The following is a 24,473-nucleotide window of genomic DNA, read 5'->3' as shown; positions in this document are numbered from 1 at the left end:
GACCAAGATCAAAATCAGTCCTCTAATTTTAAAAGAAGTCTCACCTCTGAACTACTGAGTTATTCTTAAAAAGTTGATGAGAAGAATGACCAACAAACATTTATAAAGCGTGTAATTGATTTTGTCTTGTTTAAAATGGTTTTCTTTAAATAGGACTTGATACGATCAACGAAGGAACTGATTGAGAGAAAAGCAATTTTCAACAGTGCATAGAAAAGCTAATCTAACATTAGTAAATGATCATTAATAATGGCACTTCAGCAATCATTGGCCCAGATTTTCGCCAAGTTAGGTCAACTCAGGAGACCTTTAAATACGGAGGGTGGGATCCGGATCCGGATGCGGAAGTGCCACCTCCATTTCCATCAGATCCCGTTTTTGCCGGCAAAAGGGGAGAGGGGTGGGGCGTGAATTGCACAGTTAGGAAACCCAAACTCAGCAGGGACATTTGATTTGACTGCAGAGTACAAACGCACTCAATTTTCATTGCGGCAATGGCCTTAATCCGCAGTGTGGAAACCACAATTTTATGGACGATGTGTAAATGCTTATGAAGGGCGAATCTAAGGTATGTTTAGGTGTCATATTCTGAAGTGATTTAAATCCCCAGCCCTTTAAAATTGAAAACAAAAGTGTAGCTTTCACTTAAGAATTAAAAAAACACAAGCTGTTAGAGTGCATTGATGGACAGTGAGGTTGAGTGTCTTGGGCTACAGGAAGATATAAAGGGATGGTCAAATGGGCAGATAAGTGGCAGATGGAATTTAATCCTGAAAAGTGTGAGGTGATACACTTTGGAAGGAGTAATTTGACAAGGAAGTATTCAATGAACGGTATGGCACTAGGAAGTTCTGAGGAACAAAGGGACCTTGGCGTGTGTCCATAGATCTCTGAAGGCGGAGGGGCATGTTAGTGGGGTGGTGAAAAAGGCATTTGGGACACTTGCCTTTATCAATCGAGGCATAGATTACAAAAGTAGGGAGGTCATGTTGGAGTTGTATAGAACCTTGGTGAGGCCACAGCTGGAGTACTGTGTGTAGTTCTGGTCGCCACATTATAGGAAGGATGTGATTGCGCTGGAGGGGCTGCAGAGGAGATTCACCAGGATGTTGCCTGGGATGAAACATTTAAGTTATGAAGAGAGGTTGGATAGACTTGGGTCGTTTTCATTGGAGCAGAGAAGACTGAGGGGCGACCTAATCGAGGTGTACAAGATTATGAGGGGCATTGACAGGGTGGATAGAGGGCAGCTGTTCCCCTTAGTTTAAGGGTCAGTCACGAGGGGGCATAAGTTCAAGGTGAGGGGCAGGAGGTTTACGGGGGATGTGAGGAAAAACATTTTTACCCAGAAGGTGTTGACGGCCTGGAATGCACTGCCTGGGAGGGTGGTGGAGGCGGGTTGCTTCACATCCATTAAAAAGTACCTGAATGAGCACTTGGCACGTCATAACATTCAAGGCTATGGGCCAAGTGCTGGTAAATGGGGTTAGGTTGGTAGGTCAGGTGTTTCTCACATGTCGGTGCTGACTCGATGGGCCGAAGGGCCTCTTCTGCACTCTGTGATTCTGGGACAGGCCATCTGGTGTAGTTTAGAAAATAATTATTAGCCATTCTTTTATTGCAATTTCAATAGACTCAATTGTTTAACTTTCCCAAGGTTTGTTATTATAGCTGAGCCGATTATTGTCATGATCTGCCTATTCTATACACTGGAGGCTCCCTGCACATGTGAACGCCCTCACTTAGATGGTTCGGGCACCTGGCGTGCGTGTATGCGCTGCGAATGCCAGGCACTTGTAGTGCTGAAAAGCCAGGCGCATTGAAGCCGAATTTTGCTGCCAGCAATTCAAGTTGAACAGTATCATCCATTATATACTTTCTTGAGTTTTTATTCCTTTGCTGATGGCTAAAGACACCTGCAGTGCAGCAGCATTCTAATACCAGACAACAGAGAATTAACCTATAGTTTAAACTTTATGTACTCCAACATCAAGTAGTACAGAAATGTACATCAGTTAATATGTCCTTACAGTTCATGTTTTGAAAATGAATTCAGTAATTATTTAACAGTCAATAGAGAGCAATTTTCAATCAGTAACTGGAGATGACTGGATTTCAAAAGCTCCTGCTTCAGATCAAATACAATTTTTAAAATGCACAGAATTTTCTGTAAACTTGTGCCATAGAAATGGTGCACCTATGGTGTACACAATTTTTCTAGTGCAGAAGTTCTAGGTAATTATGGTGTGAGTATCTTATACCTTTATTTATGCTACTTCATAATTTCTGGGGATTTTTGGGCCACACTGTTACTCTTCAGCAAAGATAGCTAGAAAGCAAATATCATAGCTCCAACTTCATTACCATCAATGACAATTGCAAATTCTCTGCACAGCCAGTGTTCACGCTGCTGTCACATAGACTGAAAAATAATGGCGCTGAAGACTGGCAGCAACATGATTAATGTGCTTATTCAAGATGCTTGCTTCTGATGCCTCATTATTCATACTTAGTGCACACAAGATCAATTTGAAGAGAATCCATAGACCCATTATTATAAATGCAATCACAGTTATCATTTCTCTCTGCAGGAGCATAGAGTTCAACACAGCAGGCAATAAGTTATTGATAAAGCACTGTTATTGAGATACAGCATTTGCCATTGTAATCATTTCCATTATAATAAGCAGTAGGTAATGGAATATTTCCTGTTATTTTATTGTTGTTGAGTTCAGTACTTCAGTGGTACTACTATAACAACTAAAGCATACATTGATCATTTCCAAAGGGTGTGCTCAATTCTAGTTTTCCCATATCAATATCCTGATAATGATTCATGAAAACATGGATTGGAATCAGACCACAATGTATAGTTATAAACCTGATCTTTGCAATGCTGTTTGTATGGTTAAGTAAATAGATATGAATGATCTGATTCTTGTTGTGTAGAAGAGCATGCAATGTCTCCCTCAAGAATCTAATTGTTGCATCAATAAAGTACAACTGAGTAAGGAATGGCAGATGTCTAACAGTGAGTGTTCATATATCCGATTAACTCTCTCCACTCTACTTATTAAGTGAGGTAGTGAAATCTACCTAAAGCTCTGATGGCCCTTAGGTACACAATGAAAAACAAATCGATTTATTAGGAAACACATCAAGGCATCTTTACAAATTCTGTTACAAGTGGTCCTCAAAAGGTGCTTTATCTTAAAGAATTAAACGAGCCTCAAAAATTTTTGTGATAGCTTAGATGAGAGGGGAAAATATAATCTGCTACTGGTAAACATCTTGAGAACCATAATCTATTAACACATCAATAGATTAATGTTTATGAAACTCCATGACAATCAGAATTAATTACAAACTACACAATTGGCAAGATCAATCCATTAGCCATTGGTTGCACCATTTCCGATTCACCACTATGATCACTGACATATTTTAATGACTGCTTCAGTAAATTTTGGCATAAACAATTTCACCATTCTTTAATGTTTGTATCAAAAGAATATGTATTATCTGTAACACATCTGTTTTCACCTATCCCTTTTTCAGTAAGAAGCTGGCTGGAAAAAATCAAAGACAAAGTAAGTGCGTCAGGATGTTTTATTTTTTGGACCCATACAACCTAGTCACTTATTTCATGCTTTGGTTCAACACTGAGCTGTCTCTTATTTTAATGTTCTGCCAATATAAATTGCTCATTTAAAATAAGTCACATCTGCCTTTTCACTTTTACTGTTTATAATACTGCTTAAGTCATTTACACTTGAATGGACAAACCCTAAATTTTCTGCTGTGTTCAGTGGGTATCTATCACGTGAGTAGCACAAATTTATGCCCTTCACATGTGTTTCAATGCTGACTCTCGACGAAATCAGTCCATTAGCCATTGGTGTAGCAAAGCTTGTGGAGGAGCAGGGCAAATTGGACAGCAAATTCCTGATTTCCACATTTAATTGCACAAGTGCAGATGTCAGAAGTTGTTCTTTGATTTACTCCTTCGTACCGGGGAGAGATTAGTCTCACTGTTATTTCTACCGCAAAATCCAGGTTAATGTGTTTTACTTTTGTGAATTTATATATTGTAATTTACATAGAATCTGAACAGAGTTATATATATTTCATGAAAATTTGATGAGTGAAGTTCAGAAAAAGATTTCACCATCCAAAAATAAACTGCTGCCGATTTTGTGACTAATTTTTATGACACACATTTTAAACCTTTTGTTATCCCAGGCAGGTTATATGTCCGGGATGTTAGTGCCTGTAGCTGTTGGTGTGGCTGGAGCACTCTTCATTCTGGGAGCTCTCTATAGTTTCAAGGTGATGAATCGAAAGAGGAAAAATGTTTTCAAAAGACGTGAAACAAAGGTAATTGCCAAGGAAGAAGCCTGACAAACCCTACAATGCATACTCATCTGTCTCTTGTAACATCGCTAACATCTTATATCTTTGCTTTATTTTCTTGGATTATCCGTTTGACCCCTAGCATTGGATATCACTTCATTTGGGCATTCCCATTTTTAAAGCTTCATTAGATTGAGTCAGGTTGCATTTATATAGCACCTTTCACAACCTCAGGATGTCCAAAGTACTTTTAGCCAATTAAGTACTTTTGAAGTATAGCCACTGTTGTAAAGTAGGAAACATGGCAGCCAATTTGCACACAGCAAACTCCCACAAACTGAAATGTGATAATGACTAGACAATTTTTTTAGTGATGTTCATTGGGGGATAAATCTTGATCAGAACACCAGGGATAACTCCCCTGCTCTTCTTAGCAACAGTGCCATGGGATCTTTTGTGTCCTCCTGAGAGAGCTGATGGAATTTTGCTTTAACTTCTCATCCACACAAGACAGCACCTCCCACAGTACTACACTGGAGTGTCAGCCTAGATTTTTGGATTCAAGTCTTTGGAGTGGGGCTTGAACCAACAACCTTCTGATTCATAAACAAGAGTGCTATCAGTTGAACCACAGCTGACCAAGCAAATGGAACTGATAGGTCAAGCAACAGCCCTTAACAAAATTACCTCTTCACCTCTACCGTTTTGTGCCACAAGATGTTTTAAATCACTTTCTGGAATTCAAGACAGAGGGCGGAATTGTCCCAGATTTGCTCAAAGTGTGGTAGTGGGCAGGAAAAAGGACGTTTTACCCGCCAGCCGCAATGGTGGCTTTTCACACTGTATCGTCCCGCCTCATTAATTATGCATTCACGGGGAACACGCCGGATCACTGGTGGGCAGGCTTGGATTTGCCCGCTACACTGTGACCTCAGCGCTTTCTCACTCCGGGCGCCATATTTAAAGCGCACCAGAGCGCAGCCTACTTCATGTTTTCAGACCAGGACTGCTCCAGGCGACAGGTGGCCCCAGAAGCAAAGCAGACTGCAGCACCCAAATTTAGTGAGGCCTCTCTGGGGTACCTGCTGGACACAGTGGGAGGGCCACCATGATGTCCTCTACCCCTGTTCTGGCCACGGAGGTCCACCAGAGTCACCAATCTGGCCTGGGATGTGGTGGCAGCAGCAGTCAGTGCCACTGGAGCATAGAGGAGGTCAGGCATCCAGTGCAGGAAGAGGATGAATGTTCTCATCCATTCTGCCAGGGTAAGGCAACCGCCTCATCACTCTAAACGCACACACTCCCAAACCCATCTCACATCCACAGGGATCACACACCTCAACGGACAACATCACTAACTCTCACACGCACCCTCACATCTCCATCAGGGTAATACCCTTTTGAACTCACATCCTCATTCCTGTCCAATTTTCTGCTCACCACACAAACATTCCATGCAACGCTATGTGTCCTGCTCACACTCTCTCCATCTGTTTTCACGCAGGAGAAGCTGGCTCAAAGCAGCAGGGAGAGGTCCCAGACTGGGGGTGAGTGCCCCACATTACGCCCCTCACTGACTTTGAGGAGTGTGCCATCACGCTGGCTGGCTGGTGAGGACATTGACCATGCCTGCCGCGACGGTGAGGTCAGCAGCAAACACCCACATGAGGATCCTGCACCACATCGTCCCTCCCACAACGCAAAAGTGAGTGCTCTCTCTCCTGCTTTTGACTCTGCTGCCATGCACTAATGCTGCTACTGGACACCCCTGGATCATCTACTCAGGAATCTCAGAGGCTGGCCTCTCCCTCCGAGTCCCCTTTGCCTGTGACCCCCTCAACCTCATCCTCTGTCACCGCAGAGCTGGCCCACAGGAGGACAGCCAAAGCAAACCGGGGCCTTCAAGGCCTCGGCTCTCCAGAGGGTGAATGCCGAAGTCCTCAGAGGCAACAGGGCCAACCATTGCACAGGCTGTCTCCACCCCTGCTGCAGATGTCAGGGCAGCACCTAGAAGAAGTGATAGAGGCCTAGAAAAGTTAAGAATTTCTGATCACAAGTGGTTGCACAGGTGAACACATATTGTCACTTTATAATTTGAAAATATATTCACTTTCACTGAATAATGTGTAATGGTGTCTTTCAGCTTCATTTAGAAGCTTCGCGAGTCCTCTCCCTGCATTCCCCTCACGAACAGTTCAGCTACACACAGCTGGGCCACGGGTGATTCTGGGGGAGAAGTGTTTATGTGGCAGGGCCTTTTGGAGCTTTGTGCAAGCCCTCTCCAACATGAGGCTTCGTTCATTTTCAATTTCAAGTTTCCCATAAGCTCCCCTGTCCTTTCCCCTCCTTCAGTCACCCATGTTCTTCCCCCATTGCTCTTGAACCCCCAGCATCACCTTCCACCTACCAACCAGAATCCTTTTCTTTTCAGGATGTCCAGACGAACGTGCACGTTCCGACCTTTCTGAGAACCCCACCCCCATCAACGTTGACCTTCCCGACGACCTCCTTCCCAACCCCAGGATCCATGTCTGCCTCCGAGTGCCCACCAACCACTCTCACCGTCCCTTCTACCTCTACCGTCGCACCCTCACCCTTCTGACTCATTCTGCCCCCTCTCTTTCTCATCGTTCCCTCCTCCACACCCACCCTCAGTTCACTCCCCAGGATGCAGTCATTGACTCCACAGACCGCCCCCTTGCACATTCACCAGGACATCTCCCCACCCCACTTTCTCCCTCCTCCACCCTTACTCCTTCCCCCCCCCTCCCTAAACTCCTCCCCCCCCACTCCAAACTCCTTCCTCCTCCTCCAAACTCCTTCCTCCCCCTGGACTTCCTCCTCCGGGACTCTTCTCTCCCTCTGAATTCTTCCTCCCCCGAAGTCCTTCCCCTCTGAAGCCCTCCCCCTCCAAACTCCTTCCCCTTCCAAACTCCTTCCTCCCAAACACTTTCCTCTCCCTGGACTCCTTCCCCCCCTGAACGTCTTCTCTTCCACCTTCCTGCTTACACCTACCTCCCCACTTGCCGCATTCTCCCCTGTTACACTCTCATCTCCGTACTCCCCCCTCCTAACCTCATCCCCCAACTTTTGTTTCTCCCCCCACCGCCACCTTTGTCATCAGCACCCCCACCCTAACCTTGCTCTCCCAGTCAAAACTAGACCTTCCTCTCCCATCATCCCCCCCATCCCCCCCACCGGCTCACCTTCCTCTCCCACTCATAGCTGGACCTTCCTCTCCCCACCTCGCTGACCATCCGTAGCAGCCCATGGCCAAGACTGTGATGTTCTGAAGCAGACCAAAGCATCAACAGTGACCTTCCCCCTTCTGTGAGCTGCTTTGCAGCAGAGCCATGTCCATGAGAATCCACCCAGCATGCGCTGCACATGTTCCTCCAGGGTCCAGTAGCATCTTCCAGCACCTTCTGCTCCTTGGATGTCCGCGATTTGAGTGAAGCCCTGATGGTCAGTCCCCACTTCTGCACGCACACTTGTCCAGATGTGTTCTGGGCTGCTGTGTGTTCCCGCCGGTGTAACGGTAAATCTGGTGTGGGGAGACGATTCCAGTTGGGCCTTACTTTACATTCCATTAACGGGATGCAAAGTGGGTTCACGCTAGACTCCAGCAGGATTCGGTTCTGCCATGGCGCACACCATCGGATAACCCCACTGTGCTTTCGCACTGGAGTGAAACCGATTTTTGGCCTTCTTGCCATATTGTACCCTCCCCCTGCCCGCCATGACACCTGCCGCCAACAGGGCTGGAAAATTCTGGCCAGAGAGCCATTTTATTTCCCTTTTAATCCTCATGGAGATTGAACCATCCTCTGTGCTCAGGTTTAAGGCTTTTCTGGTGACCAAGATGCCTTGAACTGCTCATGTTTATTATTGAGCTTTAAGATAAACACTCTCCACATTTCTTAATGCAATGTTTCTGTAGCTATAGCTTGCATAGTTAACTATTGATTGGTAAACTAAATTAAATTACAAAAATTAACAATCTAGGTAACTAGAAATGAATTAGGTCACATTTAGACCCTGTGCTAAAATTCCAAGGATATTAAAAACAAACTGCCACAAACTTTAAAGCAGTTCAAATCCCATTAAAGTGACATGAACACATAGGCCCAGATGTTTTGCGAAGCGGCAATCACCATCGGTTTACCGCTCTTCTCCTACCTTTCTGCGCCTCGACGCTGCTCCACACTTGTTGCTGGGTCTTCCGAGGCCAGCTTCTTCAGAAAGGTAGAGCCTGCAGCCCACAAAGAGCTTCATCATAGTGCTGGAGCGTCGGGGAGAGACACACCATGCCCCCCTTTTACAGCACTAGCTGCCATAAGCTAAATTTCAATATCCAGTGTGAGTGTTAGTGAATGGATGACTGGGTGAGTGGGTGAATAAGTGAATGGGCAGGGCAGTAAAGTGGGTAGGTGGATGAAGTAAATGGGTAAGTGGGTAGGGTGGGTGAGGTAAGTGGACCCCATGGCAGGTGGTAGGTGGGTAGGCTGGTAGGCAGGTAGGGAGGCAGGTGGGTAGGGAGGCAGGTGGGTAGGGAGGCAGGTGGGTAGTGTGGCGAGTGGATGAGGTGGCTAGGTGGGGGAGTGGATAGGTGGGTCAGAAGTAGTCAGGTGGGGTCGGGAGGAGTTTTCAAGTCGGGGGCTAATAAGGTCGGGGGACGGGCGTAATCAGATTGGGCTTGGGGGTATCGTTGGAGGGGTTGAGGCAAGGAGTTGGGGGGGGTTGTCATTGTGAGCAATTGTGGGGTTGTCAGGAGTTAGACTAGGATTGTTCTGTCTAACATTTCCTGGGTAACTATTCAGGTAAGTCCCACAGAATTGTCTGAAGTCTCCGACTCTAGCTAAGAGTCGGAGACTTTTACAGGAGTCCCAATGTACATCTTGAGTTGTATGTCAGGTCTCTGATCCTTTGTCCTCCTTCAGTACCTGAGCCCTTCAGGAGCACAACGTTACTGGTCACAGATGCTGAAGTGATGGGGGCCAACCCCACCTTAAAGGTGCTGAGAGCACACAGAGAGAATGACAGAACTCTGTGATGCCTGCCCATGGCATTCTGGCAGCAATGACAAACACCATCGAGATGCAGGCATCAGTAATGTGTCCAGGGAGTGTGAGGCTGGACCATCACTTTGGTCTGAAGGCTGCAAAAAGCATAGGGAAGGGGCCCTGGACTGAGACACCTGCCTTTATCTTGTGCAGAAAGGTTTCATATCTGAGTGACATGAACACTGCTCATCAGAACAAGGAGCCATAGGCAGAGAGACATTCTTGGGAGTTTAGCTACAATAGTGAACATTGTGTACAAGTGATTAACACCCGTGCCCAGGCTGTGCAACTACATCTTCTTAACCCTCCTAACCCTGCCGCTACATCTCCCCGACATCCACAGTGGAGGTGGAGGCAGCCTGCTGTCTGCTTTGCCCTGTCTGTTATGATCTTGGTAAGTGTCCTCTAGAGGGCCAAGACCTGGAGGGCCCAGGCCTGCTTTCAGGGTCCTGCTGTGGGGCAGTGGCACCCTCCTCGGCTTGTGGAGCTGGATCTGTGGGGGTAACAGGAAGAGGGGCTCTGCTGTGCCCGACGTTCCCAAGGTCACCTGGGTGGTTGGCCCAGGGGTGTGCACCTGCTGAGCCTCCTCCCTATGGGTGCCCAAGGGCCCCTGGCTGACTCCTTGAGGAGAAGGGGTAGCTGGAGTGAGATCAAGCTGCCCCGCACCCCTCTCGTATACACACTGTTGAAGGCCAACTATAGAGTAAGTGATGGAGTTCAGCCCACGCAGTCGTGCAGGATCGATGTCCTGGACCAAGGTCTCTTTGGCGGCTGCCATTCTACCAGTGTTGACCTCAGTGCGTTGGCATGGAGGTACTATCACCTCAGCCTGAAGTCAGATGGTCTCTTCCATTGTGCCTTGCAATCTGAGGAGTGCAGTGGACATCTCTTCCTGATGTTCCCGAGCTTGCATTTGCAGCTCCTGCAACTGGCACAGGACCGAGTCCAGAGGCTCGTCATCTGACTCAGACTTAGCAGATTTTTGGCCTCCATCAGTCGTCTGAGTGCTGGAGACCTGGGAAGTCCCTGCCGCAGGCCTTCTGTGGATCAGACAGTGTGATGTGCTCACCAGATTTTGATCCTGAGGCTACTCTAAAGCTAGGTCCCACCGAGGTGTGTGTCTCTGCGCTAGTGGAATGTGTGGGTGTGCGCTTTGATGGGTCTTCAATGAAGGTGCCTTCAGATTCCTCTTCAGAGGTTTTTTCGGAATTTGATTGGAGACTCTGGGTCATGGACTCCATTGACTGTTTCCCAGAGGTGCCTGCGAAAGCAAGGAGAGATAATTTGTGCATGGCAGGGGACTGTGGAACAGGATACATCACTCACAGCCTGGTTGTCTGATGGATGTTGCACTGCTTGGATCCACACTTGGTAGAGCACCGCCGACCTCACCGTCAGCACAGGAACAGTCCAGCTCCTCGCCGGCCAGCTGGATGGCTCTGTTTTCAAAGTCTGTGAGGACCTTGATTTCAGGCGTTCCTCCACTAGTCTGCGCCTCTCCCTCTTGTTGTGTGCCTGCATGTCCTGCATAAATAGAGTTGGAGAGAGTGTAATCAGGACGCCTGCCAGGCCAGATGATAAGTATATCAGGCATGTGTGTGTGGTGAGTAGCCCCATGGATGAGGACAATGAAGATGTGTATGAAGAAGTGAATGGTGATGTCTCTTGAACTGGCAGTGAGTGAGATCCATGTAGATGTGTGATGGGTTTGAGTGGGTGAGCTGAGAGTGATGAGAAGAGTGACTTATCCTGGTCATTCATCCTTTTTCCGGACTGGGTGGCTGTCCTCTTTTGCAGGTGTTGGCGCTGACCACCGCCTCCCATGCTGGATTGGTGATGTTGTTGCCCCTCCTACAGCCAAAACAGGGGTAGAGGACATCACGGCAGGCCTCCACTGCGCCCAAAAAGTGTTTGAGGGACATGCCATTAAACCAAGGGTGGGGGGGCTGCAGTCTTCTTTCCTTTCGGGGCCATGTCTTCCATGCAGCGGTCCTGGGCTGGAAGCACTGAGAGGTCTGCGTGCAGCTGCACATTACATACGGTGCCCAGCATGATGAAGCGGTGAGGTGATGGCGGGTGGGCGAATGAGAGCCCACCTGCCATTGAAATGGCGTGTTTCCTGGGAATGCATAATTAAGGAGGCGGGATTGGGATGATATGGCACAAACAGCTGCCATTGTGGCCAGCAGGTAAAACGCTCTATTTACCGCCTGCTACTGCACTTAGTGCAAATCTGGCATGATTCTGCCCTTAGTAAATATGTCAATAAAAACCCATCTGGTTTACTAATGGCCTTTATTATGGAAGGAAGTCAACTCTTCTTATCCTATCTAACCTTTGTGTGACTGCAGCTCCACAGTAATGTGGTAGATTTTTAAATGCTCTCTGAAATAGCCAAACAAGCCACTCAGTTTGCCAAATCTCTGAAAAAGTCAGATAAGAATAAAACCAGATGGATGACCTCGGCACTAGACAGTACAAAGGCACACCCATCCAGTCAACTCTGCAAAGTCTTCCTCTCTGATGTCTGGGGACCTGCACCAAAATTGCAAGAGCTCTTTCACAGACCTGTCAAGTAACAGCCTGACATAGCCATAATCGCAGAATCATACTTTACAGGCAATATCCCAGATTCCTCCTTCACTATCCCTGGATCTGTCATCCCATTGGCAGCACAGACCCATCAGAGGTGGTGGCACAGTGGTATAAAGTCAAGAGGGAATGGCCTTGGGAGTCCTCAACATTGACTCCAGACGCTATGAAGTCTCATGGCATCAGGTCAAACATGGGCAAGAAAACTTCCTGCTGATTACCACCTATCTCCCTCCCTAAATTGATGAATCAGTACTCCTCTATATTGAACACCACTTGGAAGGAGCACTGAGGGTAACAAGGGCACTTCAATGTTCTTCACCAAAAGTGGCTTGGTAGCACCGCTACTTATCAATCTGACTGAGCCCTGAAGGACTTGCAATAATGAGAGGACCAACAAGAGGGAAAACCTACTTGAGGTCGTTCTCACCGTTCTACTTGTTACACATGCATCTATCCATGACAGTATTTATAGGGATGACCACTGCACAATCCCTGTGAAGACAAGATCTCATCTTCATACTGAGGACACCCTCCATTGTATTGTATGGCAGTACTACTGTGCTAAATGGGATAAATTCAGGACAGATCTGGCAGTTCAAAACTGGGCAAGCATGAGGTGCTTTCAGCAGCAGCATAATAGCACAGCATATCCCTCACTCTACTATTATCATCAAGCCAGGGAAACCACCTCTGGTTCAATGAAGATAGTAGGAGAGCATGTCACGAGCAACATCAGGTGTACCTAAAAATAAGGTCCCAACCTGATGAATCTACAATACAGGGCTACATGCATGTTAAACAGTGGAATTAGCATGTTATAGACAGAGCTAAGTGATCCCATAACCAACAGATTGGGTCAAATTCCTGCAGTCTTGCCATATCCAGTCATGAATGGCGGTGAAGGCTCCACACTCCCATTTTCAATGATGGTGAAGCCCAGCTTGTGAGTGTAAAAGACAAGGCTGAAGCATTTGCAGTCATTTTTAGCCAGAAGTGTCAAGTGAATAACCCATCTTGGCCTCATTCTGAGATTCCAAGCATCAGAGATGTTTGTTTTCAGCCAATTCAATTCGCTCCACATGATATCAAGGAACGGCTGCGCAACCTGCATACAACAAAGGCAATTGACCCTGAGAACAGAATCACAGTGCAGAAGAGGCCCTTCAGCCCATTGAGTCTGCACCGACACGTGAGAAACACCTGACCTACCTACCTAATCCCATTTACCAGCACTTGGCCCATAGCCTTGAATGTTATGACGTGCCAAGTGCTCATCCAGGTACTTTTTAAAAGATGTGAGGCAACCCGCCTCCACCACCCTTCCAGGCAGTGCATTCCAGACTGTCACCACCTTCTGGGTAAAAAAGTTTTTCTTCACACCCCCCTCTAAACCTCCTGCCCCTCACCTTGAACTTATGCCCCCTTGTGACTGTCCCTTCAACTAAGAGGAACAGCTGCTTCCTATCCACCCTGTCCATGCCCCTCATAATCTTGTACACTTCGATCAGGTCGCCCCTCAGTCTTCTCTGCTCCAACGAAAACAACCCAATCCTGTCCAACCTCTCTTCATAACTTAAATGTTTCATCCCAGGCAACATCCTGGTGAATCTCCTCTGCACCCCCTCCAGCGCAATCACATCCTTCCTATAATGTGGCGACCAGAACTGCGCACAGTACTCCAGCTGTGGCCTCACCAAGGTTCTATACAACTCCAACATGACCTCCCTACTTTTGTAATCTATGCCTCGATTGATAAAGGCAAGTGCCCCATATGCCTTTTTCACCACCCCACTAACATGCCCCTCCACCTTCAGGGATCTATGGACACACATGCCAAGGTCCCTTTGTTCCTCAGAACTTCCTAGTGCCATGCCGTTCATTGAATACTTCCTTGTCAAATTACTCCTTCCAAAGTGTATCACCTCACACTTTTCAGGGTTAAATTCCATCTGCCACTTATCTGCCCATTTGACCATTCCTTCTATATCTTCCTGTAGCCCAAGACACTCAACCTCACTGTTAACCACCCAGCCAATCTTTGTGTCATCCGCAAACTTACTAATCCTACTCCCCACATAGTCATCTATGTCGTTTATATAAATGACAAATAGTAGGGGACCGAGCACAGATCCCTGTGGTACATCACTGGACACTGGCTTCCAGTCACTAAAGCATCCTTCCGTCATCACTCTCTGCCTCCTACAACTAAGCCAATTTTGAATCCACCTTATCAAATTACCCTGTATCCCATGTGCCTTTGCTTTCTTTATAAGTCCCCCATGTAGGACCTTGTCAAAGGCTTTGCTGAAATCCATATAATCCATCCCAGCTATAGTACTGAACACTTGTGCTCCAGAACTAACCACACCCTAGCCAAGGTGTTCCAGTACAGCTACAACACTGGCATCTACCTGACAATGCGGAAAATTACCCAACTCAGTCCTGTCCACAAAAAGCCAGTTGTGTCAATTCCTACCCCATCAGTCTACTCTCAGTCATTAACAAAGCGATGGAAAGTTTTATTGATATTGCTGTCAAACGGCACTTAGACAACAATAACCTTCTCATTGATGTTCGCTTTGGGTTCCACCAGGACCACTTGGCTCCAGACCTCATTACAACCTTAGGCCAGACATGGACTGAGGAGCTGACTGAATTCCAGAGGTCAGGTGAAGAATCAAGGCAGTATTTGACTGAGTGTAGCATCAAGGAGCCCTAGTAAAACTGGAGTCAATGGGAATCAAGGGGAAAACTCTCCACGGCTGGTGTCATACCGAGCACAAAGGAAGATTGCTGTGGTTGTTGGAGGCGAAACTTCTCAGTCCCAGGACATTGCTGCAGGAGTCCCTCAGAGTAGTGTCCTAGATCCAACCATCTTTAGTGGCTTCATCAATGACCTTCCCTCCATCATAAGGTCGGAATTGGGGATGTTTGCTGATAATTACACAGCATTTAGTTCCAACCTGGCTAGCTCCATTGTGGAGATAGGCCTGTCTCACTCCTCTGCAATTTTCATGGAGTCAGGCCAGGTTTTTAAAGAGTTGTGGTTCACGGCCCCTTAGAAGACTCATGAAGTCTAGTGTGCATGAGGATCCTTTTAAAAGGTAAGTTCAAAAGGTCCCCCTCATGCCCCCTATGCCAAGTTTTACCCCTTCACCCACCCCCTCAGGACCTTCATGCCCCCATGCCAAACTCTGCCCTTCCACCCTATGTTCCCTCTAGCCCCCTATGCCAAGTTCTGCCCCTTGAGACACCCCCATGCCCCCTATTCCAAGCTCTGAGACTTTCATGCCCATTGAACCACTGTAAACTTTCTTGAACCTATGAATACCACAGTATAAAGTGCGGATGTGTAAAAAAAAACTGAAAAAATGTAATCCTTTGATCACTTTGCCCTATGTTTGAAAAAAGTCCCAACAAGCTAATAAACGTGTCAGTTATCCAGCCCCTTTGGTGTTTCAAAAACCACAAACACTTGAAAGCACTTGAGTTGTGTAAACAAACATAGTGAAATTGACCGCAGAGATCAGAGAGCCTGAGCTGTCAATTAAACAATATTTCCTCTGGGGAGCTGGTGTTCTGTTATTCTAATGGACAGCCAAGCATACATAATAAGGCAGCATTCAAGAAATAAGACTTACATTTATAGACCAGCGGATGTCTGAAAGTGTTTTGCAATCAATGAAGTAGTTCGAAGTGTAATCACTGTTATAACGTAGAAAAGCTCAGCACCATCCAGGACAAAGCAGCTTGCTTGTTTGTCACCACATCCATCACTTTAAATATAAGCTCCCACCACCAACACAACGTGACTGCAGTTCGTACCATCTACAAAATGAACTGCATCAACTCATCAAGAATCCTTCGGCAGCACCTTCCAAACACACAACCTCTACAACCTAGGAGGACAGGGGCAGTGGTGCATGGGAAAACCATCACCTCCTCATTCCCCTCCAAGCTGCACACCATTCTGACTTGAACTATATCACCACTTCTTCATCGTCATTAGGTCAAAACTCTGGAACTCCCTCCCTACGTGGACTGCAGCGGTTCAAGAAAGTGACTCACAACAACCATCTTAAAGGCAATTAGGGATGGGCAGCAAATACTCACATCCCGTGAATAAATAAAAAAAGTGCTGTGGGATTTCCTGAGGTTGTGAAATGTGCTACATAAATGCATGTTCTTTTTCTTCCTCCTTTGAGTTACTATCAATGTGATGTTGGAGTTTCTTCATTAATTTTGGTGTGAAGTTCAAGTAATTTGTTTTATTTATTCTTTACATATTATTTTACATTTTCTGACGTTTAACTAGTGGCTCTTAGAGTGGTACAATATGCTGGTGTCTGTGGCAGTGTTGAGTAATCTCTTTTAATAAATTAACTTTTAAGAATTTAAACAGAATTTTAATTTCAGTGGCCCCAAATTCGTTTAAATTGAATGTATACACATTGAAGATTTTTAGTGGTAATAAAATGAAGAAAACATACTCCTGTAGACTTAATGTACAATCAAAATCTTTATAATGGACATTATGGGGCATATTTTCTCAGTTTGTGCTGCTAGTGGAGAACCAAACCCACTAGTGCTGTATATTGGGAAATTGTGGGTGTTTGGCCTACAATTTTCCATCCATTGGAATTGTTTCTTTTAATTGCCAACATAGTTAAGTCAGAGAACAGTTGCCTTGTGACTTCAACCCTCAGTTCAGGGCTTAAGCACTTAATGTAGGCTAAAACATTAGTGCGGAATGAGAGAGTGCTACATTGGGCAGAAGTTTACAATCCCTCCCACCAGCGGGATCTTCCGATCTCGCCAAAGTCAATGGACTTTGAACTGCTTGCTGTATTTTCTGGCCCTGACCTCAACCCGATAGGGCTGTCAAATTCCACCCATTGGCCAGAATCTTTAGCTTGATGGGCGGGTGCGTGCCCGACCACGAAATGACGTGCGATGATGCTGGCCGAGTGTGTCGATGTCATTGCGCAGTCACGCGATAGTTCGGTTGGTGGGCGCATGCCGGAGTTGGCAGCACGCCCGCCAACAATTAAAGGCCAATTAAGGCCATGAATTTATCAATTGTCGTTAATTCTTCACTGTCCAGTCAACCTAATGGTTGCAGGCAAAAAGGCCAAACGCACTTTGCACTTTTTTGGAAACCTCATCCACAGGCGGGTGAGGTTTCCAAAAGCAAATACAATCGAAATAAAAACTTTATTTTTTAACTAAAAACATGTCCCTGCTCATGTGACAGTGTCACATGAGGGGACATATTTCATTACATTTTCCTGTGCTTTATTAATTTTTCCAGTATCATCTTCATCCCCCTGAGGCAGCTCCCGACCACCTCCCCCGGTCCCGCATGCCAAGGGCAAAATTCTGCCCAATGTCTTTTGGATCAGTCTGTTTAGGTCCCATGTCATTAATTAAAGAAGAACTGAGGAGTTCTTCTGGTATCCTGACAACATTTAACTCTCAGGCAAAACTGAAACAGATTAACTGATCACTTATTTCAGTGCCATTTATGGGACCTCGCTGGGAGCAAATTGGCTGCCAAATTGCCTCCTTAGCAACAGTATGTACACCTAAAAATTAGTTAATTGGTTATGAAATGATTGTGTTAACCTTAGGACATGAAAGTGCTGTATTAATGCAAGTTCTTATAAAATGCATATTTATTATACATATATAATAGTTCAAAGTGCTACTAATATCTTTGTTTGAAATTGCAGCCTAAAGATTTCACGAGCATGCAAGATCGGGTGATGCTATTAGCTGACAGTTCAGAAGATGAGTTTTAAGTATGAATAATGCTTCTTTGATGCAATATGAATATCTGAAGCTGCACTGGAGTCAGGGGATTTAGGATGCCACTGCTTTTTGCTACTTGCTGTTTCCGTTTCAAGTGCTTTTTATTTTAGTATTGAGAAGTTATTAAGATTGCAAGCGTTACTTGTGATATGATGTAAGGTCTTGTTTGATAGAAATTTACTTTACAGGAGCAGCCTCACTTTGATTTCCCTATAAATTCATTCTGAAGATTTGGAATGACCAGATGTTATGTGATAATGTTGCTATGGCCAATAATTGCTTGGTTGCTGTAATTTCAAAACTGCAATTTTTGCTTTTTGTTACCAAAATTCTGTCAATGCTTTGGAGACCATGCTATCAAGGGATATGCTTTCCTTAAACAGTCTTTATCAAGTCAGTAATGAATTTGTAACAATGTTAAGCAATGCCTATCCAACTGTTTATTTTTTCTACATTGGTATAAAGTTCACAAAAGAGGCCACAGATGACTCCATGAGCATGTTGCCAATATTTCTCAGAGGCAACATCAGATTGTTAATTTCTTTTCAGAGTGGAAACCCCTCAACAGTAGAAGAGATAAGAATGAATGGGATTCATTGCCTAACTAACAGGCAGGTTTGATCATTGGATAGCCTTTAATTCAATATAGATTGCAGGATGATTGTTCAGTGTGCGGTGCCTCTGTCCCACTGTTAAGCTTGATAAATGCTTCCTAACAATGAAATGTTCTGTGAGTTAGAAGCTCAGGTCTTTAAAAAGTGCGGAGGAAATGAGCTTCTGGGATAATCTTTCCATCACTTCTGTGCACATTCTCACATGGACACATCTGCATCCAATGTTGGCAATACTCAAAATACCCATGGCTCCTTAGCACCTGCAAACTTGCATCTCATCAACAGAAAGGTGCCTTGTTGGTGTTTGTTAAAAATAGTTCTTAGAACCATGGACAACAATGAATATGATGTTATGACAATATGAAGTAGAACCCATTTGTCACTATTTGTCAATAGCCAAAACCTTCAGCAAATGCCATGATTTTTAAAAAATAATTTTATATAAATGATTTCTTTTAACACATTTTCTTCTTTAAACAGCATTTAATCCCACATATAATGCCAAATTTGATATAAATTAGGTAGGAATAGGTAACAAAGTGAAATAAAAAGTATGGATGATTGTAATTCTTGCAAAGAAGTCGATACAGTTAAAATCACATTGGATTTGATGGTGTTTGGACCTTTAATGAATTAATTAGATAAATACATGCATTGCAAACAGAATAAAAATATTTTGTCTAATTACATTCTCATTGTCTTATCATAGTAGTCCAGATGCAAGTGCCATCAAAATGTCTTCAAACACATGTGGTACTAACTTCATGCTGACTGGCAACTGGCTGCAAAAATAGCTACAAAGCTAGCAGTGGGGAAGTTAAAATTATATCTTGTGGAAGGTGCGTGATTCTGGTCTGTGGCTAGGTAGTTGATCCTTGGCTGTCATGTAGTGGGTAGGCATCCTATTTCAATGTCGGTTTAGTATATTTGAAACTGAAATAATCATCAATAATATTTCTAAAGTCATTGCACTACTACAAAGTAATTAATCTTTTGAAATGTTTGAGATATTTCAGTATGATAAGGTGCCATATAAATGCAAGTATGTATTGTGGATATGTAGCCAGCTGCCTAGGTAACAGTTGGCTCATCCATCCTTGGACTGGTTATAGGGAAACATATTGGAAATAGGAGCTTAGCTTTTCCATTCCCAGTGAAATTAAAGTAAGAATGGCTGGGAATGAAGGCATAGCTGGGAGGCGTTGAGTGTATTGCTTGAATACAATTTCCTGGGTCAGCTTATTACCATAATTCTCAGTTCCAAGTGCAGCTTTGGTCTAATTGGGAATGTGGGGAATACAATATATAATTATGATTCAGGTCAAATTAAAAAAAAAAGATATGGACATTTAAAAGTAAGTGGGAGCTTAGGGAGACTGAGAATTCTTTATGTGGAAAGCTTCTGAAGCTTTTGAACTCATTGTAACCTACGCCAAGGCTGAAGGGAAGAGGGGGAAAGAAGTGACATGCAAAAAAAACATGCACATGACTTGCTTTCATGTCAAAATGACTTGTTTGCAATTTTATTTAAATTTTATAATCATCCTCCTGCCTGGTTTAGGCATGAAGTGTCCAAGTTCATAAAATTTAGTATTGCCAATGTGCATGATTTGAAATTTGTTTTCTTACTTATTCTTTTATGGGATGTGGGCGTTGTTGGCAAGCCCAGCATTGGCTTCCCACCCCTAATAGCCCTTGAGAAGGTGGTGCTGAGCCGCCTCCTTGAACTACTGCACTCCATGTAGTGCAGGTACACCCACAGTGCTGTTAGGAAGGGAGTTCCAGGATTTTGACCCAATGACAGTGAAGGAACAGTGATATAATTTAAAGACAGAATGCTGTGTGGCTTGAAGAAGAACTTGTGGGTGGTCATGTTCCCATGCATCTGCTGCCCTTGGCCATCTAGGTGGTAGAGGACGTGGGTTTGGATGGTGCTGTTGAAGGAAGCTTGACAATATTGCAGAGTGGGCAGAGGTCTGGTCTGATTGATCTGCATCCCATTTTATGATCAGTAACACACACTTAATGCCGGAAAAAGGGTTTCATTAATTGGAAAATCTACACTTTGGGGCCAGAGAGTTAAATTTTGGGGACTGGGGAAGATGTTCAGAGGGATTGACTTCATCCAAACCAGACTAGTGTCAGTGGGTGAGCATTAAAGGAAAAAGGAGAGGTCAAGAGGCTGGGAGGTTTAGAAAGGGAATTCCAGTGCCTTGGCAGCTGAAGGTACAGCCACCAATGGTAGAACAGCTAAAATCGGGGATGCCCAAGAGAACAGAATTGGAGGATTGTGGATATCTCTGTTGGCTGTGGGACGTGAGGAGATTACAGAGATAGGGAGGGACAAGGCCATGGGGGGATTTGAAATCTAGGGTGAGAATTTTAAAATCAAGGCATTGCTTGATTAGAAGCCACTGTAGAGCAGCGAGCATAGGAGTGGTAGGCAATATTATCACTAACTTCTGTTTGCTGTGCATGGCCGGCTTATTGCACTGTGTGTTCCTTTTAAGATTGACGTGTGGACGCGCATGCACATTTCTTAAAGGGAATGTTACTTGTGTGTGGCTTGTTTGTTCCCTGTGTGACATATTCCCAATTGCTGCATGGCTGCACACCCACGAAGCTTTAGGTGTTAACATTGGTGATGGGTGAACAGGACTTAGTGCGAGTTAAGGCATGGGCCACAAGTTTAAGAAGAATTGCATGTGGGATGCCAGCCAGAAGTGCATTGGAATAGTCAAGTCTAGAGGAAACAAAGGAATGGATGAAGGTTTCTGCAGCAGATGAGCTGAGACAGGAACAAAGTTGTGCAATGTTTTGTGGGTGGGAATGGATGGTCGTAACGAGAATGAGAGTGTGGTGGGAAGCTTATCCAAGGAACAAATATGACACCAAAGTTATTAACAGTCTGGTTTAAGTTGAAGGTTGGAACAAAATGCATAGAGCTTAGTAAAGGTAGGAAAACATTAATTGGTGACTGATTTAGACACGTGGGCTGGAATGTTATGGGGCCTTTGGGAGCGGGCTAGGAGGCAGAAGGATGGCAGAATTGGCACGGGAAGGCAAGGGTGACATGCCTGACGTCTTCATGCCACCATTTTTCCAGTGATGGGAAAAGTATCATACAGCCCGCCCACCTGGATCCCAACTGAGCCACTTAAGTGGCCAAGTAAGATCATAATAAATAGGTCTCTTCCTGCTCTCGCTGGCATTTTACAAGCGACAGGGGAGGGGCCCAGTGCTGAGTAGGGAGATCACCAACCTCACAGTAGGCTCTGGGTTCGGGGGGTTGTTGCCCTCCTCTTCAGGCACTATTTGGCCCATGGAATGGCCCCACAGCATTGGCGCCTCCTGCCCTGAGCAACCACCTCCCCCCCCATCCGGGGCCTGCCTGATTGACCCCTCCATTTTGGCCCTGGTGAGGGATCCATGTCACCCTCGGGAAATTCAGGCAACGGAGTGGAAACTTATCAGCCCTGCAGAGGTGGGATTGGGATAAAATGTGAAAATAGTGTGTTGGGTCAGCTCCCCAACATGTTCCCCTCTCCAAGTGACTTTGAGCCCAAAGCTCTGACTGACCCTCCCAAGTGCACAGACCACCCACCGTTCTTAATTGCACCCCGACATTGAGCCTATGTGGGGGTCCTGAGCCTACCTATGTTCGCAGCGCAGGCACGGACATCTTTCAGAGGTGGCGTCTTAATTGGCCACTCCGTACTCACCACCCTAATAAGGATGGTGGGTGAATTCCCAATACTGGAGGCTAAATCAGATGCTCCGCAGTTATGTACCATAGAGGTGGGTGCTGCTGACGCAGGCAGGTAAGTGCGAGGGCTCTCAACATGGAGCCGTCCTTGGGTGCCTGACTACAACTCATGAAATAAAGAGGCCTGAAGCCGCCAGTAGAGTCATTGGATTTGAGTCAAAACATCTTTGTAGGACTTGTAACAGACAGGGCTGTGGCCTTTCATCCCTGCTGCCCCGTCAATGAGGTGATATAGCCTCCAGCACTGATGGCCCCCCTGCCTGTTGCCGGGAGGCTGCCTCGATTGAGCTGACAGCCTCAGCGGAGGGCATAGGCTGCTTTGCCAGCTGCAAAATACTGGTACTGTTGCAAAATGGCTGCTAAGTAAGTCAAGTCTAGAGGAAACAAAGGAATGGATGAAGGTTTCTGCAGCAGATGAGCTGAGACAGGAGCAAAGTTGTGCAATGTTTTGTGGGTGGGAATGGATGGTTGTAATGAGAATGAGAGTGTGGTGGGAAGCTCATCCAATGAACAAATATGACACCAAAGTTATTAACAGTCTGGTTTAAGTTGAAGGTTGGAACAATATTCATAGAACTTAGTAAAGGTAGGAAAACATTAATTGGTGACTGATTTAGACACGTGGGCTGGAATTAAACTGGGGAACTGTCCCAGTATGGCTCCCCCCTATTTTCCCGAACTTCAACCCCATCTTCACAGAGCTGGTAAAGTCCTCCCCTAAAACTGTGAAATTTCTTGTCAACCATGAAGGTAATTGAACAAAGATTCAGGATATTAATCCAAATTATTTCACAGCTATAACAAGTGGCCCTCCTCAGCTGTTGCAATGCAAGTGGCATCAGAACTGTTATGTTCTTCAGATTTTTTTATTTATCTGTGTCTATCCAAATTCTATAAACTTTTGTTGCTAACCTGATATTTATCCTTTTGCAACCACTCGCATATCTCATAGCATTTAAACAAGGTTTATATTAAATGCTTCTCTGAATAAAGTATCATCGTATTGGAATGGAATTCTGTTATTGGCTTTTGCATGGCTAATGAAAAGTGATGGTAAACTGATATTAGTTGCCAATTTCCTCAGGGATGCTTCTGCTCTGCTGATGAAATTTTGCTGGAAGTGCAACAGAAGCATTGTATATGCAGGCAAGTGGAGTTTCCACTGTGTTTTTGGTGATGTTGAGGCGATGGATTGGGAACAACCCCAAGGCAATTCCTGGCCATTTTATTTTGTGTGGTTTCCAGTTTACAATATGAGGAAGTGAAAAAGTTGAACCTAGAGATTCCTATGACTGTGGTTAATAATTCATTCTCCCCTTAATTGACATTGGTTTATGATTAGATCCCATGCTTTGCTTTGATATGGCTAATAAATGGCCCACTGATTTGATAAAGACTGTTTGCAGGAAAAGAAAAATCAATACTTATTCAGGGTTTATGTATAGAGAATAATTATTTGATAAACCTGTGATTCGGTTCAGCATGATGTGGCTATTGCATTCCATCAACAAATGAATGGAATGGTGGTTGCAGCAAATTACAGCATAAAATCGAGGCTCAATGCACAGTTGATGTTATAAATGCTCATGCCCTGCCTTTGCAAATCATTTTATTTTGTGTGAGAAATGATTGCAGTATGATGTTCTTTGTGCATTTAAACTATTATAATTTTAACCAGAAGAAGTTATTGATGTAATTGTGGAATGTGACATATAATTTTATTAAAATCTAATGAAATAAAATCTGCGGTCTCATTTTCTTTAGTTTATAATTGCATTCGGGGCTTTGTGACTTTTAATGGAGAAAAGTTCATATTTGTTCGTCTATGCCTAATGTATTTTGATGCCCCATAAAACTCCAACAAAACCCTGTTTAAATTAATTATAGAAATGCTAATTTGTGGTTGGGTGATACTGAAAAGGCAGGATATATTGCTTGCTTCCCCTTAGGACAATCAGGTTCAAACTTATAATCAAGTGTCGTCCAGACCAGATTCCCTTCCCTGAAGGCCATGAGAGAACCAGTTGTGTTGTTGCAACAGTCCAGCAGCTTTCAAGATCATTTTTTTGATACTATATTGAATCAAGTCATACAACATGCCATGATGGGATCTCTGGGCTACTAGTCAACACCATAACCAGTACAATACCATACCCCAACTAAAAAGGAAAAATCACTAAAACTGTGTGACTCTTATTCTAGGCCCATAGCTCAATGGGCCTTGTCGTAACACGTGGTGGCGATGATAGATTATTGTGAGATTTAATTGAT

The 24,473-nt window shown here is 44.8% G+C and overlaps 1 protein-coding gene across 3 annotated transcripts in view; it reads left to right on the top strand.

Moving 5' to 3' along the window:
• The window catches only part of LOC144693165 (uncharacterized), a 135,545-nt gene extending 117,612 nt beyond the window's left edge, over positions 1-17,933 (top strand). For all 3 annotated transcript variants that reach the window (XM_078562699.1, XM_078562700.1, XM_078562698.1), the window contains exons 6-8: positions 3,559-3,590; positions 4,243-4,377; positions 17,744-17,933. In XM_078562699.1, the coding sequence (XP_078418825.1) occupies positions 3,559-3,590; positions 4,243-4,377; positions 17,744-17,812 (236 nt within the window). In that variant the 3' untranslated portion in view covers positions 17,813-17,933. The remainder of the gene's footprint in view (positions 1-3,558; positions 3,591-4,242; positions 4,378-17,743) is intronic.
• Positions 17,934-24,473: the final 6,540 nt, after the last annotated feature.

Source organism: Cetorhinus maximus, chromosome 18 (genome assembly GCF_964194155.1).
Source record: "Cetorhinus maximus chromosome 18, sCetMax3.hap1.1, whole genome shotgun sequence".
NCBI lineage: Eukaryota > Metazoa > Chordata > Chondrichthyes > Lamniformes > Cetorhinidae > Cetorhinus > Cetorhinus maximus.
Note: the sequence above shows the minus strand (reverse complement) of the source record. Positions and strands in the feature narration are given on the sequence as shown.